Source organism: Pinus tabuliformis, chromosome 2_2 (assembly GCF_031772625.1).
Source record: "Pinus tabuliformis cultivar Carrire ecotype Pingquan chromosome 2_2, CPIR1, whole genome shotgun sequence".
NCBI classification, from domain to species: domain Eukaryota; kingdom Viridiplantae; phylum Streptophyta; class Pinopsida; order Pinales; family Pinaceae; genus Pinus; species Pinus tabuliformis.
Genome location: NC_142300.1, coordinates 855,076,077 through 855,099,668, shown reverse-complemented (window position 1 = coordinate 855,099,668; position 23,592 = coordinate 855,076,077). Strand labels below are relative to the sequence as shown.

The following is a 23,592-nucleotide window of genomic DNA, read 5'->3' as shown; positions in this document are numbered from 1 at the left end:
ATGAAAATCTTTTCAAAAAAAATAAAATAAAATAAAAATCAAGCAAAATTATTGTAGGCAAATAGGCAAGCAAGAACAATCCTAAAACTAACAAAAAATTCATTAAAATAGGGGTTTATTTGAACATACCTGTTAATGGAAAAAATGAAATTGTTTCACTATTCTTGAAGCTTAGATCAATGAAATCTTCGTTGTTGGTGGCGATAATAGCTATGGAACACTCAAACCCTCCTTGGCAGCAACCACATAGCTCTCCCCTTCCTTCTCCAGCAATCAGAAATGAAAATGATTGAAAAAAATCCAAAATCGAACTTTTATAAGCCGCGCGGAAATTTTTTACTGTCGCTGGGTGATATTTTCGATCTTCACGCGATATTTTCCGAAATCTCGACAAAATTTCGGAAATATCGCGATATTTTCTCGGCGATATTTCAGCTCGTCGAAAATATCGCGATATTTCCGAATATCGCCGATATTTCGGCAATATTATCAACACTGCATTTAACTGCTGGTATTCTTCACTTGCACTGTCACACTAACGTTATTATTGATAGCACTTTGGGGTTTCAATTTCATTCTTTGCTAAACTCGGTTTGATTTGTAGATGGTGATAATCTACCTTAAATACATGTATGTGCTTTGAGGGCTTTCCTTGTGGATCGTTCATATGGATCTACTTTGAGAACCCAGAGGGATCATGCTATGAATAGGGTTATATGATAATTGTACTTGTTGGCTATAATTTATTTTGATATTGTTGCCGCATAGATTGTCACGACAATGCTCAGACCGAGGGCTGTCACCCTGATCCCCGATCTCTCCCTTTAAGCCTGTCTCCCGTGAATAAGGGGGTAGACCCTATGGGACAATGGATGACCAACTGTGGACCAGTTGGGTTGGGAGACATGAGGGGAAATAAGCACTTAATTGATTTTATTAAGTTAATAGACCAGTGCCTTATAGAGTTAATAACTAAATTATTATTTATCAAATGCTGCAGAAAGATGAACTCATTTACCATCAAATAACTCAAACAAAGATTAACTTTTACCAAATGCGAGATAATCGATAAATGCTCAATGGCTCAACAATATCCAAGCAATTAAAATACGAAAGATTAAACGCTTTAAATAACCACGTAATCTTAGATGCTAACCGGTGATCACTTTCATGAACATTTGAGCATGTTTAACCACATAAAAAAATGATAAATATTAATCCCACATCAAAATTTTAGCCTTAGCAAAAATGATATATCACAAACATGACAAAGCCTTGAGCCAAGACTGAATCTGGCAAAATATTTCCAAAATATTTTTTATATTTTTAAATAAAACAAGACTAAGCCAACTGAAGTCTAAATAAATGAAATTTAAAATCTAAAGAAAATTCTAAACTATAGGACAAAATAAAAAGTCTAAAGATTACTTTTTTATGCTTGTGAGAATATATATATATATATATATATTTGATTTTAGAATAGAACAAAAATGAACTAAGTAGAAATTAGGGTAAATAAAACTTAAAGATTATTAACACTAAACTAAACTTAAAACTAAAACCTAACTTTAAAAAATCAAATTTTAAACTAATCCAAATTTAAAATTTAATTCTAAAATTAAATTTAAAAACAAAACAAAACAAAAAAAAAAACATAAAAAAAAAAAACTTTTTATACCTTTTTTTTTTTTTTTTATTTGATTTTTATGAAACTAAAATCAAAAATAAGTCTAAAAATGAAATGGAACTTTAAAATCAATTCTAATCTAAAACAAATTGAAAATCGATTTTTTTTTTTTAATGATGCGTCTTACCCCAAAACTAACTATATGTTAACGTAAATCTTGAATATTCAAGATTTACATTAGCATATAGTTAGTTTTGGGGTTAGACGCATCATTTAAAAAAAAAAAAAAAAACCACCTGACCAGAAAAATGCATTCCCCCTTTTTTTTGTGTCTTTGCAGGCTGAAAAGCATGAAGAGTTGGCAGAGTGAGAGGATGGACATGAGAGATACGCGCAGGCTGGACGATCTGGGCAACAGGGAAGAGGGCAGGCACAATGGTAAGGAACGAGGGTTGATAAGAAACAATGGCAGCGTACAGGTTATGCACGACGGAGAGAAGTCAACGTAGAATAGCTGGTTTGGGCAATGCAGATACGTGGAGAACCTGCAAATAATTGGAGCTGCGTGGGCTTGATGTACATTGCAAGTGCGGAGGTGACTGGCGTGACAAGGATTCAAGCCTGCATGAGGGAGAATGTGAAACGGCCAGCTGCGAGAGTGAGAAGGAATGTGATGATGGAGAGGAAAATTGCGGGATGTAAGAGGTAGAGCTCAAGGGGACGTGGGTTTTGAAAAAAAAATTGTGGCAAAGAACAAAGGGAGCTACGTGAAAAGATAGGCAGCGAGCTCGGGTGAGGGGACAGCAGACAAAGGAGTGCAAATCTGAGGGTTTTGCTCGCGGCGTAGAGGGATGAAATCGTGCGAAGGGTGAGAAAGATCTGTTCCACGGATCTCTTGCAAATTGGAAAAGGTTGTGTGTATGATGTTGGAGCAGCACGTTGAAGAGCAGTAACAAATGATGGCATACAGTGAGGTGAATGGCTCTGTGGAGAGGGATACGTGAGAATTTTGCAGCGATGGGAGGACACAACAGGTTAGTGAAGCTGAATGATAGATAGAAAGTTGAGCTGAAGGATGACAATGTTGAAACTTGGCAGCAATCTAGGAGGAAAAGCATAAGCCTGTCTGAAGTAGCCCTCATCAACCAAGCATTCAGCATGATCTTCAATTGAGCATGAAGATTCCCGTATTCCTAGAGAAACGATGGCGGCCCGGGGGTCGAGCGTTCGTTACCTCACTCTCACCATATGAATAGTGAGTGACTCCGTCCCTCTCCTGGACAGTCGAGTGTACTTACGCACCCTTACCATATGAATAGTGAGTGACTCCGTCCCACAAGCTCAAGTCCTCAGCCAACCCCAAGCATGAACCAAGCAATACCTCATCTTCAGCTATAGAACTGGCCTTAGAAGAGAGAGATAGAGATGGGTCTTCCTATAGAATAGATATAGACTGACTAGATAGATACAAGCATCACTCGCGGGGAAGTCCCCCCTGAAAAGGGATTGCGTGCAAGAGGAGGACGTGCCATTGGACTTATCCATTAAGGTGCGAACAAAGTGAGATGGTTGCACAAGGATATCCCCGGGATATCTTCTTTTTCCCCCGTGATATGGTTGCGATGTGAACCCCGCCTCCACTCCATATGGTATGCTCATTCTCACCATGTTTTAATAAGCCTGCCTGATATTAGAATGTGCTGCTTAAAAAAAAGATCGAAAAATTTTCGTGCGGAAATAAAACCCCAACAAGCAGATAGCTGACCCTCTTCAAAAAAATTGGAAAACCTGCACTTGCAACCTATAATGGAAAGACAAGCACACAGAGAATATATATGCAAAAAAACTAAAACCCTACAAACCAGCTACAATATTTACAGTTTGATGACTCTACAACAGCCAGATTTGTCAGTAATCCTCGATAATACTTTCAAAATTTCAGATTTACTATGAGATACTTCAGAAATCTCTTGTGCAACTCAAAAATAAACTTAAAATGATAAACCCAGAATCAAAATTGGCTGGGCTCTACAAGAAAATGCTTGGCAGGAGTCGGCGGGTTCAGCCTAGAACTTCCCTAAACGCCCATTAATTTTCTCAATTTGGATTTCCTGCACGGCTCACTTCAACTATCAATAAAGAGGAAAAAAACCAATGTTGCACGAAGCGGGAGCGAAGCGGAAGCGCGGAGCGCGGAAGCGTCATTTTCCAAAAATCTAGGAAGCGAAGCGTCCGCGGAAGCGTCTGCTATATATATATATATTTTTTTATATTTTTTTGCATTTATACTCAAAACAAACATCCCAAATACCAAATTAATTGTAGAAGACATGAAAACATGCATATTTTTGCATAAATCAAGATAGATATGGCATCCATGATCCCATTGTAGTTACTAGTATGTACAACAATCATCTATATTCTAGCTATTACAAACATACATCAAATTTTTAAGCATATTATAAAACATTTAAGCATATTATAAAACATAAAACATAGAGCATATTATGATTTATCTAGCAAGTGAGCAACTATCAACATTTGTCATGTCGGATGTCCAAAATTCAAATAATAATGTTTACAAAATATGTCACTTGGTCACCGCCAAGCCAAAAAGGTTCAAAATTCAAATTCACAAGTCTACAAGTCTAATGAGTAATCTATGACAAAAAGAAGTAGATTGTGAATATATCTACTAATCTCTCCTCCTTCCACCACGAATAGAACGTGATGGCGGGCCTCCACGTGGTGGCAATGAAGAAGATGGTCCCTGTGTAAGTCGTGGCACTGGAACTGATGAAGAAGAACCCCCTGCTGTTGGTGTTGAACCATGGAACCTAGGAACCAAGGGACCAGATGGGGGTGGGGGTGGTGGCATATCAACACGGTCATCATCATCCTAGAATCGCTCAAAAAATTCATGCAAAAAAAAAAAAACACTAGTTAACAAAAAAATTAAAAACATGAATTAGAGAAATGCTTTATAAGGGAAAATTGGAAAATTCATACCACAATGGACATACCTGGATAAGAGCATCCTCTAATTGCTCTAGTCGCAACACTCCATCCTCCAAATTGGGCTCCTCTGGATTCTTGTCCCAAGTCAACAAGTCTTTATTAGACTTTGCATCTTCACAGTAATGGGACAACAATCGCAAGTTGTAATGAACATAAACCAAGCTCTCTGCCCGGTCTAAATTCAACCTGTTCCTTTTAACACTGTGGATGAAAGAATAAGAGCTCCAACACCTCTCTGCAGAAGAAGTGTTTACCACCTGTGATAGCACCCGCAATGCCAAACTCTGTAGAAGTGGAGTACCCCCTCCATGCATGTTCCACCACTCAAGAGCAGAAAAATGCTCTCGATCTTGAATTGCATGCATGCTCCCAAATGGACCAGTGTTGAGCGTATAGTTGCTCACCTGTCTCCGTACCAATGCAGCGTCCTCATTATCAGGGATTAATCTACTCAATGCAGCCATATATTTTTCGTGAACCTCTCTATCTTGGTGTGGTTTTTTCCTGCTTCCCCCCCCAGGTGCTGGTGTTGAAAGCCATGATGGATGATAGTATTTAGGTGTCAAAACATATGCTAATGCATGCAATGGAATATTTAGCATTTCCCATCGGTTTTGCACCTCTACACGAATATAATTGTACAAGGTGGTATCTCTAGGCTCAACAATGTCTTTAATCTGCCCCAACATGCTATCCATTTGCTCATACACCTCCCCAATTACTGGTCGATCTGAATCTGCAAACTTGATCATGTAATAAATTGGTTTGGTGAATTGCAAAACATATATAACCTGTGACCAAAAGTAACTGTCAAGAACAGTGTCCTTGACTACATTAGCACCATCTGTGTCAGTGTTAATTTCATCCCATGTTTCAGCACACACCAGATTAGTTAAAGCTTGTCTCACCCTCACTAGCCGCCTAAAGGTGAGGTAATAACTAGCAAATCTTGTCTTTGCAATTTTAAGCAATTGCAACTTGGAGTAAGTGCCATAGAAGTAGTTTACCCTTGTATGCCCTGTGATGAATTTAATGAGCTGCTTCCCTTTCCTGTAAACCTCAGCAATCCACCCACAATCTTTGTGTTTCACAATATCATGCATCAAAAGGTTCAATGTGTGAACCAGGAACCCAGACCAAAAGATGTGTGGATGAGTACGCTCAATAATTTTTCCTGCTGCCTTACAATTTGCTGCATTATCTGTGATCACTTGAACCACATTATTCGGACCAACATCTTTGATTGATTTCAATAGGAGATCTGCAATGTTTTGTGCAGTTGCACTGATGGAGGAGGAGTCATGACATGCAATAAACACTGCACCACTAGAAGAAACACCAAGAACATTTATCAAATGTTGGTTTCTAATATTTGTCCACCCATCTGATACAATGGATACCCCATAATCCACCCACTCATGTGTAAAACGTGTCAAAGCTCTTTGAACCTTAGCTTTTTCTCTTTCTAATAACACTGTTCTAGCTTTCTCATAATTGGGGGCCTTGTATCCTTTTGGGGCTTCATTGATGGCCTTTACCATGTCATGCCAATAGGGAGAGCGAAGCACATTGAATGGTACACCGCAAGCACAAAGAAAACGGACTATCTTTCCATCCACATTATCCCTCCCAGAAACATTAAGGAAATCCCCTATTGTTTTTCTACCTCCAGAGGTTGCAGAAGTACCATGAGGAGATGGGCAACTACCAAATTTAGAGGTTGCACTTGATTCAGAATGAGTTTTTTGTTTCTTGTTTTTTCGTTGTGCAGCCATCTCTATTTGGATGTATTTTCTTCTTTCTTCAGTTGAAATGTTTGGGCAAATTTGTACCCCCACAGAACCCTTTTTTTCATCACTGTCCAGCACCCCACAAAGATGCCTCCTCAGATGGGTATATGAACCCGTATATGGTTTTCCTCCATGACAACCATGAGGGCACACAAATTTGTAAGATCCACCACCCTTTCCCCCATCAAGTTTGGTCACATAGTTCCACAAGGGTGTTGATGTACCTTTCCCATCTTGTGCTTCAGTGTCCCCTTCAAGTTCATCCCCTTCCTCTTCAAACCCTTCCTCCTCATCATACATTGGGTCACTACTATTAGGACCAAGTTCATCCCCTTCCTCTTCCCCTCTATTCCTCACCCTTGCCATCATTAAAACCAAGAGTGGAATGATACATAGAAGCCAAAAGAACACCATCTTGGAATATGGATATAGGTGGTGGACAACCTGTAAATAAAGGAGCAAGTAGAAACAATGGGAAAGAGTAGGAGAGAGAGGAGAAAAATACAATTTTTTTTTCAAAAAAACAAGGGAGTTTGGGGTTTGAACTTACCTCTTTAGCTCTTGTAGATGAAGTCCTCCAAGCTCCTCCTCCTTCTCCTAGCTCCTCCTTCTTCACTCCTCCAAGCTCTCCTCTCTTCTCCTCTCCTTTCCTCTCTTCTCTTCTCCTCTCCTCTCTTCTCTTCTCCAACTCTCATAAACTCAAAGTGAGAAAATGAGAAGAGAATGGGGGCTTTATTCTTTTCTAAACTCACCCTAAACTCACCCTAAACCCACCCTAACCTCACCCTAACCCACCCCCTCATGCAAACTCAAGTTAACTTTTAAAAAAAATAAAAAAAAAATCGAGTTACATTGCTGCACCCGCGGACTTTTCCGGAAGCGCGGATCCGGAGCTCGTGAAGCGTGCGCTTCCGGGCCGAAGCGAGGCGCTTCCGGTGGCCCGAAGCGCCCTCCGAAGCGCAGATCCGGGCCAACGTTTCCTATATTCCAGGAATCGCATAAAAAAACAGGAATCGTGCTTCATAAATTTTGGAATCGCGCTTCGCCTGGAGGTTCCGAAACGCTTCCGTACGGGACGCGATTCCGGCCTAGGATCCGCGGGGGGGGGGGGGCGATTCCTGCAACACTGAAAAAAACAGTACTAAATTCCAAATCCAATGGAGATACCTGCCATTACTTTCAGAAATTCTATTACCATTAAAACCCTAGTGAGTGAATAAGATACCTGTGTTCAACATCACTCTTCACCAAGCTATTACTAATGGCTGAAAATAAAATTATGCAGAAAATAACACAGCTTACAGCACTTCAGGAGAGTAACACCAACAAAATTTCAACCACAAAGTCTTTCTTTATTACACCAGAAAAGGTCTACAAGAGAGCTTTCTTCAGCACAAGACTCACAGATTGAATGATCTCAAATGACCCCTAGCACCCTATTTAAAGGAAAATTTCCCAACGGCTAATTCGAGTGATCCATGTCAAAATGATCTCGACCGTCGATGAGGATCAAGATATTTTTTAATCTCATCCGTCGAAATTTTAATAAATTAAAAATTAAAATTTTGCATTTGTTGTCTCAAAATTTCGACTTAATTTATTATTTTATTTTATTTTATTTTTATCTATTTTTTTAATTTTTTCAATTTCTTTAATTTTTAATTTTTTTTTTTTGGATCTTCGAACTTAGCCTTTGGAAAAATTACCTAGGACCTAAGACTTAGAACTTATGACTTATGAGGGGACTAAAACATTTTCTAACCCTCAAGACACTTTACATCATGACTTTTACAATTTTACATCTGAAGGGGGAAAACCCATTTGACATAGACCCTCATAAACCACCCAGTTTTGCAACCAAATATAATCTAGTAGATTAACGCACTAGGATTCCCCTAAGATTCTAATGACAAAATTCATTCCGGCTTTGGGGTTAGGCTGAAGGAAAACTCTGCCGATCATGAATCGGTGAGACAAAAAACCTTCTGAAACGTAGATTATCACTAGAAAATTAGGTCCACCTAAGCAATTTACATACATGACTCATATCTGCTAAGATTATTTACAATTTACACATACAGACTGGGTTTACAACATAACACGATCAAGTTGATGATGGAAGTTGAATGGCATGGATACATCGATCAAGCACTATCCCTTTTGCGAAAAAAGGGAGTGTATTGCTATGGGTAGTTGACACGTAGTGGTCAACATCTGGCTCTACTTGGGGACACGTTGCTGCACTGTAGGAATGTGAGAATCCAGAATCTGCACCCACGCAACACACAACTAAGAATAAGTAGCGTCCATCCAAAAATTATCATATAACATTTAAGCACATGAAAGATATAAGCTCTTCATTTATTAACAAGGAAAGTAAATATAATCCTAAAACAGAAATAAAAATGTTGAAATGACAAGAAGTAGGATTAGAAATACAATACAAAGGATGCCCCATGGCATCAGATATCATCTTTGAAGAACAACTTGAGCATTTGGCCATTCGCAGGTAGATCAAGTGGTCTGCCATCCAATCTACTCAAGTGGAATGAGTTTGGTCCAGCTACATCTTGAATGATGTACGGTCCCAGCCACAAACTGTCAAACTTCTTATATTTTCCTAGTTTTTCATTCTTGCGATCCCAAAGAAGTATCATATCTCCCACCTGCAAAGATCTAGATCAAGAGGATTTATCAAAGCTTTTCTTAATGTTAGATTGATTTTTACATATAGCATCAAAAGTTGTCCTACGAGCTTCATCTAACTCCACAATCTGATCTATTCTATTTTGAACAACATCTTTATTAGTAGAAAAATGCTGAAGGAGCTGATAAGCTGGCAATTTCAGGTGCACAGGTAAGGTTACATCCAAGCCATAAACTAATTCAAAGGGAGATTTACCAGTAGCTTTCTTCTTAGTGATCCTATTTGCCCATAAAGCATACTTGATTTTGCTATCCCATGATCTCTTATTATCCCCTACTATCTTCTTGATAATGGTTATGAGATTCTTGTTACTTGATTTAGCCAAACCATTACCCTAAGGATAGTAATTTGATGAATGAGATAAGATAATGTCATATTTGAAATAGAAAGATGAAAACTCTGAAGAACTAAAAGCCTTGGCATTATCAGTAGCGATCTTAACAGGGACACCAAATCTAGTAATGATATTATTTTCAATGAAATCCATAATAACCTTTTCAGTGGCATTCTTAGCAGAAATGGCTTCAACCCATTTAGTGAAATAATCTGTAGCAGTCAAAATCCATGAGTAGCCATTGCTAGAATTCTCATGGAACTTCCCGATGAAGCCCAGACCCCAATGCTGAAAAGGTGCCTCTACAATGACAGGTTGTAGGGGCAGGGCAGCAAGCTTATGTTTCCCAGTGAATAATTGACATGCTTGACAAGTTCTAACAAACTTACGCACATCAGAAAAAATTGAAGGTCAATAATAACCAGCTCTCAGAATTTTGTGGGCGGTAGTTCTAGCAACATAATGACCACCACAAAATCCTGAATGAAACTCAAATATTAATTTCTTGGACTTAATGTCATCAACACACCTAAGCACTATGCCTTCAAGATTTCTCCATCCAAGGCCATCTTTCATAAGGCAATACTTAGTGGCTTTTAGTCTAAGAGCCATTTTCTTATGAACAGCTAAATGGTTAGGACATGTAATATTCATCAAGTAATAAATGATGTCCTTGGACCACTCATGCTCTCCTAATCTTTGCAACTCGGCGAAGATAGATCGCTAAGACAAAATAAACCAAGAGTCTTTTCGTTACCTTCAGTCAACATCCGAGCCAAACCTTAGCCTTTGACTAGCTTGGTGGGTCTGATCTCTAAATCATATTCTTGTATTTTAGTAACCCACTTAGCGCGAGTCCCTAAGCAATCGATTTGAGTTAATATATCTTTAACAACAAAATGTGGGACGAAAGCAATGATTTTAGAATAACCCACATAAGTTTTGAAGTGCTTAAGGGACTTGACCAGGACATAAACTTGCTTTTCCATGGTATTGTATTTCAATTCGGAATTTTGAAGCGGTCTACTCATGAAAGCAATAGGCTACTCGTGACCATCTTTATTCTTTTGTAACAGGACACCGGCAATGGTATCTTCGGAAGCGAAAGAAAAAATCATGAAATTCTTGGAATAATTGGGACTAAGACAGGAGCTCTTGCAATAACGCATTTGATTTCTTGAAAAGCCTTTTTGTCGTCTTCTTGCCAAACAAATTTCACATCTTTCTTCAGAAGACTTTGAATAGGCTTAGCTATTTCTGCGTAATTTGGAATAAACCTTCTAAGAAAATTTGTCTTTCCAAGGAAAGACTGAAGGGATTTAAGATTATGAGGAAGAGGAATCTTTTGGATTGCTTCAATTCTTTCATGATCAATCTTGATTCCATCCTTAGAAGTGATATGGCCAAGTAATTTCCCTTCGGTTACTCCAAAAACAGACTTAGTTGGATTCAAAAAAATCCCATATTCTCTACATCTATCGAAAACCTGCCTAAGATGATTTATATGACTGATACCATTTTTAGAAAATACAGTAAGATCATCTTGGTAAATCTCAATAAATTTTTCGATTAGCCCCTTGAAGGCATAATCCATAGCCCTTTGAAATGTAGCCCCAGCATTGGTTAATCCAAACGGCATTCTGATATATTCAAAAGTACCCCATGGTGTGGTGAATGTGGTTTTATGACGATCTTCCTTTTTAACCCATACCTGATTGTACCCAGAAAAACCATCTAGCAACGACATCATTCCAGAACCGGTTACTCTTTGCAATAAAGTCTCCATGTTTGGCAAAGGGTAATTATCTTTCTTGCATGCTAGATTAAGATTTCGAAAATCGACACAAAGCCTTATTGTACCGTTCTTTTTCCTAACAATCACCAGATTTGAACACCATGTCGAATGCCTTGTTTGAGCGATAATTCCAGCCGCAAGCATTTTCGCAAGCTCTTTCTGAACCAAAGGGGCTAACTTAGGATTAATCTGCCTAAGCTTCTGGCGAAAGGGTTTAGCATTTTCATCTTTTAAGGGGATAGTATGTTCCATGACATCTTCCCTATAGCCCTTTAATTCATCATAAGAAAAAGCTAAAACATCTCAATATTCGCGAAGTAAATTAGTTAACTTTTTTCTTTCCTCCACACTAGTACCTTTACCAATTTTAACAATCTTCGAGTTCTCAGAAGTACCAATGTTTACCATGAGATATTCGCTTGGGTCCATTTTATTTTCCGCTCTCAACTTCGTGGCATCGTGACGATCAAAGTGTTGCTCTAAGGCAACCACATTCCTAGGAGTAGGATTTACGATATGCTGATGATTTAAAGATCCATCATCCTCAGAAACTATCCGGAAATCTTCAAACTCATCCAAACTATTAAGAAAACGAATGACTTGTTTTTCATCATTAAAGACTTGCCAATGCTCTGAGTTATCTGGAAAAGATGGTCTAAATATTACTTCCATTTTGATCTTATCCTTAATTAGCTCATCAGATCACTGGAAGGTAGTAGCAGCTACGGCAAGTTCATCTGCCAAACTATTTTGTTCTCTTGGGATGGCTTTGAGGTCAAGGGCATCAAAGTTTTCCATAGTATTCCACACAACATTTTGATAATTCCTTAATATTTGATTTTTACATGTGAATTTATTTTTAAGCTGCAAGATAATTAAATCAGAATCCCCCTTAATGCTAAGCAACTTAATTTTCGAAGACTTTGCCAATTCAAGACCCAACAATAAAGCCTCATATTCAGTGACATTGTTGGTTGCTTCAAATTCTAATCGATAGACAACTTGAAAATGTGATCAAGGGGAGATTTAAGCACTATTCCAGCACCTCTACCATGCCCAGATGATGCACCATCAAAGTACATGTACCAAACTATATCATTGAGAACCTTAATCTTATCAACAGGGGGAATTATGAAATTAGACATGATAGCGTAATTCCCAATGTCAGATTGTTCTTTAATTATCTCGTTGTGAGGTCTCTTAGGATCTTCAACATGGAATTTTCTTTTAGGTTCTCTATTAAGTCTTACAAAACCATCACCTCTAGGAGAAGGAATCATAGCATATGACCAATTCATTTGAATACTTCCTCCTAGATCAGAGGCCCACTTTCTGGATAAAAGCATACCCCAGGCATCAGGCACATCAACAACAACTATATCCATAACAATCATGATGTCTGGGTAAACTGATAGATGAACTTGTAAATCTTTGATCAAACCATGCACTTCAATTTTCTTAGAATCCATGGCACATATATTATAGTAGGCTCTAGAAACTCTTAAGTTAAGCTGTTCCATGACCCTTTTAGTCATGACACAAGCTGATGCACCAGAATCCAACATGCAATTATTCAATTTATATCCATTAACTAACAAGGTGATAAAGAAAGGTTGGTGATCTTTGTTATCTGCATCTAAGCTTTGCAAATATATGGGAGCATCGTGATAGTCAACTTCCTAAGTCTTCTGTTGAGAAATATTTACTTGAGGACCTTGAATAGCTTTTAGTAACTTATCTCTTTGGGAAGGGATTTTAGCAATCTCTGAGACAGGAACCCAGATTTTCACATTGTTGAACCAACTTCCCAAATCGACATCTAATCCAGAATTTAAACCGGGGTTAAAAGTTCGAGGGGGAATTTGATTCCCACTCTGATCTTTATCCCTTCTCTGATAGGTTAAACCTTTATCTCTAGCAATTTCCATGATTTGCTTTGGAGAGGGTTTTTCACCATATAATTTAGCCAAAATGTCATCTTCATTTTCAAGGTTATTTATACTAAAAGCTGATGAAGGATTCATAACGTCACGACTATTTTCCTTGACCTCTATCCAATCATCCATAGACAAAGGAAACTTGCCACCTACTACATTTATTTGATCACCTGCCCCAAACATTCCATTATCCAAGATTCTTCTAACGATGGGGCAAGTGGCTTCTTCATGAAGAGTATCACAAACCCGACAGTAAGGAGGAGCATTATCAACCAAATTAGTAAACAGATTAGGAGGTCTCTGCTCACTAGATTGACCCTTCTTTTGCCAATTGTTATTTTTGTTATTATTATTTCGAGGTTGGAAATTTTGCGTTTGTGCTCTTTCCATTTGGACCAACCTATTCTGCAAAGTAGCTATCTCCTTATTATGATTAATTTCCATGGTTTCAATCTTTTGGAGCAATTTGAGAACAAGTTCGCTTTCAGGCTCTTGAACTACTTTTCCTTTAGGTTCTTTTAGTTTCGTAGCAGCCCTATCGAAACCTGGGATCTCAGACTTCCCAGATGTTGCCTTGTCCTTTTCAAGCTCTATAGCTAAGGCCTGGCAATCTCTATAATCATTAAGTCTAGCACGCCTTAATTCATAAGATGGCTCAGGACTAAAGGCATCAATGTAAAAATCTCGAAGAGATTTGTCGGTAGGTTTATAGTCTTGAGGTAATTCTCTAACAATACCATTAAACCTTTTGTTAAACTCTTCAACAGTTTCATTATCTCTCTTTTTTATTATGCTAATAGCTTTTACGAGGTGTCTTCCTTCTCTCTTATCTCCATACTTTTCTTTAAAGGCATCAATGATCAATTGTAAGGAATCAAATGAATTCCGAGGCTTTTCAGTAAACCACTCATGAGCATCGTCCCCCAAGGTTAAAATGAAAAGAGTCATTCTAACATCCTCATGATAGAAATCAGAAGACCTTGCGTACTTAGCCATCCATATACTGAAATCTCTCAAATGCGAACTAACACTAATCGCATTATCTCCCTAAAAGCTAGGCAACTTATCTAACCCAAGTGATGGAAGATCATTGGGATACCCTGGAATGTTAGAAAAATTGCAAGGGGCATAAATATCCATGATGTCGTGCCCAACTGGACTAGTAAAGAGCAAATGGATATCAGAGAGGGCTTCTTGTCCGAGGTTAACAAGAAGTGTACGAGAAGAGAGTTTGTGTAATCGTACCCTAAGGGCCCTTTCAGGATCAAGAGCAAGATTGCACAGACTACTTGGATGTCTTCTAGTATACACTCTTGTAGATAATATATGAAGTGGAGTCGCCATCCTGATAGGAAGTGAAACACGGAAAAGCTCGAAATGAAAGGAACAAGGACAGAAAAAACTCTATCCGCGGCAACGGCGCCAAAAAATGTTGTCACACAGATTGTCACGACAACACTCAGACCGGGGGTTGTCACACTGATCCCCAATCTCTCCGTTTAAGCATGTCTCCCGCGGCTAAGGGGGTAGACCCTATAGGACAATGGATGACCAACTGTGGACCAGTTGGGTTGGGAGACACGAGGGGAAATAAGCACGCACTTGATTTTATCAAGTTAATAGACCAGTGCCTTATAGAGTTAATGACTGAATGATTATCTATCAAATGCTGCAGAAAGATGAACTCATTAACAATCATTTACCATTAGATAATTCAAACAAAGATTAACTTTTACCAAATGCGATATAATCGATAAATGCTCAATGGCTCAACGATATCCAAGCAATTAAAATACGAAAGATTAAACGCTTTAAATAACCATGTAATCTTAGATGCTAACTAGTCATCACTTTTGTGAACATTTGAGCATGTTTAACCACATTAAAAAATGATAAATATTAATCCCACATCAAAATTTTAGCCTTAACAGAAAAGATATATCGCAAACATGAGAAAGCCTTGGAGCCAAGACTGAATCTGGCAAAATATTTCCAAAATATTTTTTATATTTTTAAATAAAAACAAGACTAAGCCAACTGAAGTCTAAATAAATGAAACTTAAAATCTAAAGAAAATTCTAAACTATAAGACAAAATAAAAAGTCTAAAGATTACTTTTTTATGGTTGTGAGATTTTTTTTTTTTTAGAATAGAACGAAAATGAACTAAGCAAAAATTAGGATAAATAAAACTTAATAATTATTAACACTAAACTAAACTTAAAACTAAAATCTAACTTTAAAAAAATCAAATTTGAAACTAATCCAAATTTAAAATTTAATTCAGGAAAAAAATAATAATAATAATAATAATAATTATACCTTATTTTATTTTTTAAAGTCTAAAAATGAATAATAATAATAATAATAATTATACCTTATTTTATTTTTTAAAGTCTAAAAATGAAACGGAACTTTAGAATCAATTCTAATCTAAAACAAATTGAAAATTGATTTTTTTTATAATGATGCGTCTAACCCCAAAACTAACTATATGCTAACGTAAATCCTGAATATTTTAACGCATGTAAACAAAAAACAAAAAAACAGAAACAAACCTGACCAGAAAAATGCATTCCCCTTTTTTTTGTGTCTTTGCAGGCTGAAAAGCATGAAGAGTTGATGGCAGAGTGAGAGGATGGACGTGAGAGATACGTGCAGGCTGGATGGTCTGGGCAAGAGGGAAGAGGGCAGGCGCAATGGAGAAGGAACGAGGGTTGACAAGAAACGATGGCAGCGTACAGGTTATGCACGACGGAGAGAAGTCAACATAGAATAGCTGGTTTGGGCAACGCAGATACGTGGAGAACAAGCAGATAATTGGAGCTGCGTGGGCTTGATGTGCATTGCAAGTGCAGAGGTGACTGGCATGACAAGGATGAAGCCTACGTGAGGGAGAATGTGAAACGGTCGGCTATGAGAGTGAGAAGGAATGCGATGATGGAGAGGAAAATTGCGGGATGTAAGAGGTAGAGCTCAAGGGGACGCGGGTTTTGAAAAAAAAAAGTTGTGGCAAAGAACAAAGGGAGCTACGTGCAAAGATAGGCAGCGAGCTCGGGCGAGGGGACAGCAGACAAAGGAGTGCAGGTCCGAGGGTTTTGCTCGCGGCGTAGAGGGATGAAATCGTGCGAAGGGTGAGAAAGATTTGTTCCACGGATCTCTTGCAAATTGGAAAAGGTTGCGTGTATGATGCTGGAGCAGAACGTTGAAGAGCAGTAACAAATGATGGCATACAGTGAAGTGAATGGCTCTGTGGAGAGGGATACGTGAGAATTTTGCAGCGATGGGAGGACACAACAGGTTAGTGAAGCTGGATGATAGATAGAAAGCTAAGCTAAAGGATGATAGTGTTGAAACTTGGCAGCAATCCAGGAGGCTGCTTAAAAAAAAAAAAAAAAATTGAAAAATTTTCCTGCGGAAATAAAACCCCAACAAGCAGATAGCTGACCCTCTTCAAAAAAAATTGAAAAACCTGCACCTGCAACCTGTAATGGAAAGACAAGCACCCAGAGAATATATATGCAAAAAAAACTAAAACCCTACAAACCAGCTACAATATTTACAGTTTGATGACTCTACAACAGCCAGATTTATCAGTGATCCTCGATAATACTTTCAAAATTTCAGATTTACTATGAGATACTTCAGAAATCTCTCATGCAACTCAAAAATAAACTTAAAATGATAAACCCAGAATCAAAACTGGTTGGGCTCTACAAGAAAATGCTTGGCGGAAGTCGGCTGGTTCAGCCTAGAACTTCCCCAAACGCCCGTTAATTTTCTCAATCTGGATTTCCTGCACAACTCACTTCAGCTATCAATAAAGAGGGAAAAAACAGTACTAAATTCCAAATCCAATGGAGATACCTGCCATTACTTTCAGAAATTCTATTACCATTAAAACCCTAGTGAGTGAACAAGATACCTGTGTTCAACATCACTCTTTACCAAGCTATTACTAATGGCTGAAAATAAAATTATGCAAAAAATAAAACAGCTTACAACACTTCAGGAGAGTAACACCAGCAAGATTTCAACCCCAAAGTCTTTCTTTATTGCACCAAAAAAGGATTACAAGAGAGCTTTCTTCAGCACAAGACTCATAGATCGAATGATCTCAAATGACTCCTAGCATCCTATTTAAAGGAAAAATTCCCAACGGCTAGTTCGAGTGATCCATGTCAAAATGATCTCGACTGTCGATGAGGATCAAGATATCTTTTAATCTCATCCGTCGAAATTTTAATAAATAAAAAATTAAAATTTTGCATTTGTTTTCTCAAAATTTCGACTTATTTTATTATTTTATTTTATTTTATTTTTATCTATTTTTATCTATTTTTTAATTTTTTCAATTTCTTTAATTTTTAAATTTTTTTATTTTTTTTTATCCTCGAACTTAGCCTTTGAAAAAATTACCTAGGACTTATGACTTATGAGGGGACTAAAACATTTTCTAACCCTCAAGACACTTTACATCATGACTTTTACAATTTTACATCCGAAGGGGGAAAACCATATGACATAGACCCTCATAGACCACCTAGTTCTGCAACCAAATCTAATATAGCAGATTAACGCACTAGGATTCCCCTAAGATTCCAATGACAAAATTCATTCCAGCTTTGGGGTTAGGCTGAAGGAAAACTCTGCCGATCATGGATCGGTGAGACAAAAAACCTTCCAGAACGTAGATTATCACTAGAAAATTAGGTCCACCTAGGCAATTTACATACATGACTCATATCTGCTAAGATTATTTACAATTTACACATGCAGAGTGAGTTTACAACATAACACGATCAGGTTGATGATGGAAGTCGAATGGCACGGATACATCGATCAAGCGCTATCCCTTTTGCGAAAAAAGGGAGTGTGTTGCTATGGGTAATTGACACATAGTGGTCAACAGATATATAGTGGCAAACGCATCTTGAATGTTGTCTTTTTTATGGTATTTCTGAGCATTGCAAAGTGTGTGGTTATGTTTTGCTTTGAATGTATGATGACAGTTTATGGTATTTCTGTCCTAAATGCTGGCACTATGGACGGTCGAGCAAGATTTAGATGACATAATTCATTACTATTTTCGTTCCTTACACTTATCTATACTAATAATATTAAACTTGTGATATTACTCAAAGATTGATCACAATTTACCTTTGTTATGTCTAGTGTCTTACACTTCATCTATATTAATATTGTTACGTCTCGTATCTTACACATGATCTATACTAATAATAAATTTCTGGTGATATTGCTCAAAGATTGATCACTATTTACCTTTTTACATCACTACTTTGTGGTAATATTGTTCAAAGATTGATCACTATTTACTATTTACCTTTGTTACATCATTACTATGTGGTTATTATCTTACCCTTGTTAGAGACTCTGTGATACATCATTATTTTGGGGTTACTAAATACCCTTGTTACAAGATAACAGGTGTTTTGATATTGGTTTTGATCACTATTTACATGACATGGACTTTGGAATGTTATTATCTACCGTTGTTACAGTCTGTGTGATATATCATTACTTTGTGGTTACTATTTACCTGTAACAAGTGTTTTGATCTCTTTAACATGAACTTTGGAATGCTCTAAAATGGTCATTAATAATATCTGATCTTTAGAAATATAGCGGTGTATGCATTTCAGAAAATAACATTTTGATCATCATTATGAATGTTGTCAATGTTGTCAATGTTGTCTCTAGGATGTGATTAGAGGAGACATTACTTTTGGCTGTTCGTATTAACTTGAGATATACTACTACTTGTTATTTTCAATTACGGTGCAAGGTGCCTGTAATTTAGGGAATTTTAAATCATAACAAGTTCATTGCTTGGGTATGCTATTTTTTCGTTGACAGTGGAAGTGAAAGCCAGATTACTGCATCTAAGAACCCTGGAGTAATTAACAGTAGCACAGGTAGTGCAAGTGTTGCTGAAATAAGTGCACCATCTCTATCACCACCCAGTGCTGTAAATGTGGATGATGGAGCTACCAAGTTGCAGGAAAAACTGGAACAACTAAATGTTTGAATTGATCGACATCTAATCATTCCAAATCATCTTCAAGTTCCTGAAGCTGCTTTTATAGGGCTCAGTTTTGGAAGCTTTGGAGCATTCTTTGGAAATACTTTAAGCACAGAGTTTGGCAAGGGTGGTAGTGACAAGAGTTCCACCCCACTTTCTGAGACATTCCAGAAAACAGAGGATTCAAATGAAGAACCTTCTTCAAGGTTAATTTATATATATATATATATATATTGACAGTTGTTGAGTCTGTTAAAATGAGGCATTATAGTTCGTCTTTATTGAAAAAAACTAAAAATGCTAATAATGGGGAATTTTTGCAGGACATCAAACCCAAGCCCAGAGTCTCCAAGTGAACACTATGAACAAACATCTCCCATTGAAGATCAGAACTTGTCTTCTGGTATTGACATTACAAATTCAGTCACAGCAAACGGGGTTTCTCAATCTGATCCATCCAAGCAAGATCCAGTTGTACAGTTGGACCCTCAGTATTCACCTGTTGAAACTGCTCCAAGTTATGCAAGTGTTGGGTTAATGCCTCAGATTATGGGTAGCCAATACCATTCTTATGAACCTGCCTTATCCAACCCACTTGATGCTTCTCGGCAACCAGGCCTTCTGGTATTTCTTACATTTCATTGTTTCTGGCATATGGAAATGGCATTGATATAAAAGCACATTGTCAGAAGTCTCAAATGTACATATAACTGCTAATAGTCAAATAATAGAAGTAACGATACATGCTATTTTTAATCAGAATTTCTTTCTACAAAGTTATCCTGTCATTTCTCTGGCTTGCACTTTCCTTACTGGATGGGCCTATAAATTTTGAAACTTTGGTGGTATCCAGTCTCTTTGGTTAAGTAGCATCAAGAGCGAGTCATTGGTTAGGTTTAGTATGTCGTAGGACTGTAGTCAATGCATTGACCTCACTGGACATAGCATAAGTTTATTTTCCCTGTGAATTAAATAACCTAATAAATGAAACAATAAATCTATTAACAAAAATCTCTGAAGAGAATGCATTTTTTCTTCCACAGAACTTTGCTTTGTTTAAAAGCAGATAGCTCGAATCATTTTTGCATCGAACTGGCTTAGGTCCCGAAAATTTATTCTGCACATATTTTTTCACCTTTGCGTTGCTTTTCTAATGCTACTAGGTGACTGAATGCTAGGTTTTTTTTAACTACCCTTTGCGTTGCTTTTCTAATGCTACTAGGTGACTGAATGCTAGGTTTTTTTTAACTACCCTTTGCGTTGCTTTTTGTATGGAGCTTCTGTAAAATAATAGATGACTGAATTCTGGGATTTTCATTACTACCTTAAGGTGAAAGTGCTTTTTCTGTCTTGTCTTTTTTGTACATCACATTTGTGATCCTGACAATTTTTTTATGTAGATGCAGCAACCATATGATCCTTCAACAAGCTGTTACACTCCATTTCTCAGACCTGGAGATGGCGATGCTCGCTTTAATCCATTTGCGGGGGCAACAACCGTAAGCAAATATAATGAGAATTCTAAATTTTTAGCAGGCCAAAATGTATCAGCGTCGCGGGAGGTACCTGTACTGGACCCATGGCCTGATGGTCAATTTTGTGGTAAGGGTGTAGTTGATTGCATGTATTTGGTATTGATGTTGGTGTGATATTATTTTCAGACTGGAAGCTCTGCAGCTGTATCGTCTGCGGGTCCCACAGCTCCAGGAACACAAATGGCGGAAGTTGCACAGACTACTGTATCATTCCCTCAGCAGCAAATGCATTTGTTTCCCCAACCTGGTGGTGTACATATTTCTCACTTCCATCCCACGTACTTCCCTTATCCTCATCAACGCTTTTCACAATTGTACATTTCACCTCCGGAGTAAATAATTTTGCTGGCAATATAGGATATCCCCAGCCCTCGAGTGGTACCAATTATCTTTTTCCTTCTGGTAGTTCGTTCCCTTCAGCAGCTTCTGCCATGAAGTACTCACTGTCCCAATTTAGGCCCATGACTGGTGGCGGGAACTCTTCTCAGACAGGTTTTCCTGTGGGGTATGCTAGTTATACAGCATCTCCATCTGGCTTTTCTGCAAGTGCTGTCACTGGAGGGAGTAGATATGGCTTTGAGGAGAACAAGGAAACCAATTTGTACATTCCAAGTCAACAGGTTCATCCTTTTCTTAGCCCTTAAAAGTCTGATATGAAAGCATTTTGACGGGAGAGGTTAATTCAAGTTGTATGAACCATATTTTATTATACTGAAACTTTTCTTGGTGGGCAGGTTGATGGCTCTGCATTTTGGTTTCGGACACATCAAAACCTTTCTGACATGCAATTAAATTCATACTATAGCTTGACAACACGGGTGGCATTTGCGCCTACACAGTCTGGCCATGCAGCATATGCTGGCTTGTATCACCCTGCACAATCAGGGATGGCCTAAATTTCACCTCAGTTGCTTCAGCAATCAGAGCCATTAGGGGCAGCTGTTGGCGGTACTAATTCCCAGACAGGGTTTACCAGCAATCACAACCAGGTCAACTGAATAGGAGCAACAATTACCGACTTTCAGAAGATGTTTGATTCATTGATTTGCCTTAGCATAATACAGATTTGCAACACTATCCAATCAATGTAAACTTTCAATTGCAATGATTGCGGGGACTGCCTCTGGGCCTGAGACGAGTGTACATAAAGTTCAACGGAACTTTTAGGTTAAGGTATCTGAAAGAAATTACAGTACCCGTAATGAATTGGATGTGATGCTTTATTTCAATAAAAAGCATGAATACGAGAGTTTGATTTTGTTGTACAATTTCTTCACTGTAGGGTGAATTTTGACAATGGGCACATTATCAAATGCACCAGTAACCTGATGTTAAGATAATTTAATTCAAGTTCAAAATCATCAATAAAGTTTTCCACAATGCAGCTCAATTTAATTCAAGTCACAAATCACCAGTAAAGTTTTTAATTTTATCTGTGTTTATAAATGAAATTGACCAATGCACCAGTAACTTGATGTTAAGATAATTTAATTCAAGTTCAAAATCGTCAATAAAGTTTTCCATAATGCAGCTCAATTTAATTCAAAGTCACAAATCACCAGTAAAGTTTTTAATTTTATCTGTGTTTATGAATGAAAATTGAGTAGCATAGCATTTTAATTTTATCTGTGTTTGTGAATGAAATTGAGTAGCAGAGCATTTTATGTTTAAATGCTTCTGTATTTGTTTTGGGTGTTAAAATAGTTGTTTTATTACTAGGTATTTAACAATTTTACTGTGTTGATTGTGAGCTAATATATACTCTTTGTTTAAAAAATATATATATATTTAATAGCTGTTCTTCCTTTCTAAAGTTGATTGTGAGCTATATATAACCTACTTGTCTAGGAAAGAAATATATGCAATAGATTTCCTTCTTGTTCATGGATTACTCAAAAGCAGTTAGCCACAAATAGGATTTATGGCAGAAAAAACAAAAAACAAAAAACCCTTCATCAATACTCTTAAATCAATATAATGATACACTAAGGTTACTATTCAATGATCTATGTGAAGATTGTCTTCATCAATACTCTTAAATCAATATAATGATACACTTAATGCTGATATTCAATGATCTATGTGAAGATTGCTAATTGATCTAAAATACATGTTGTTGGTATTCACTTCACTTTGTGATTCATGAACCTTAGATTACATATCATACACTTCTCTTATTCATTTTTTGATTCATGAACCTTAGAGTACATATCACACATGCATTTTATGACAATAGCTAACCACTTTGAAAACATATCTATTCCCTATTGGTATTGGTTTTTCCAGAATATTATGAAACGGTATTTACTTCTCCAATTCATGAACCTTGTACATATCACACATGCATTTTATGACAATAGCTAACAACTGTCAAAACATATCGATTCCCTATTGGTTCTTCCAAAATATTGTGAAATTTTTGGTGGTTGGTCTGACCATCTTAGATGTGATTTACTACCACCGTTTAGACCTAATGGAAGTTTGTGTTCAATCTGTTATTTACCATGAATACCCCATTTATTGTATAAGCATCTTAGAGTTCCCCAACCACTATATAAAGATTTACCATGAATGCCCCATTTATTGTATAAGCAACTTAGAGTTCCCCAACCACTATATAAACTTTCTTCTGAAGTGCTTAGATTTCCTTAACCACATAAGCAATTGTTTCTTGTAATATTAAAGACGACTGTGGAAACATATCTATTCCCTATTGGTATTGGTTTTTCCATAATATTGTGAAATGGTATTTTCTCCTATTCATGAACCTCAAAGTACATATCACACATGCATTTTATGACAATAGC

General features: G+C 37.3%; 1 protein-coding gene across 2 annotated transcripts in view; it reads left to right on the top strand.

The window, feature by feature from the left end:
* Nucleotides 1–21,299, top strand: part of LOC149195658 (uncharacterized) — a 58,719-nt gene extending 37,420 nt beyond the window's left edge. The window contains exons 2-3 of one of the 2 annotated variants that reach the window (XM_089408668.1): nucleotides 20,651–20,749; nucleotides 20,912–21,299. In XM_089408668.1, the coding sequence (XP_089264794.1) occupies nucleotides 20,651–20,749; nucleotides 20,912–21,121 (309 nt within the window). In that variant the 3' untranslated portion in view covers nucleotides 21,122–21,299. Of the gene's footprint in view, nucleotides 1–20,650; nucleotides 20,813–20,911 lie in introns of both variants that reach the window. The other variant, XM_089408667.1, reaches the window with a different exon arrangement.
* The last annotated feature ends 2,293 nt before the right edge of the window (nucleotides 21,300–23,592 follow it).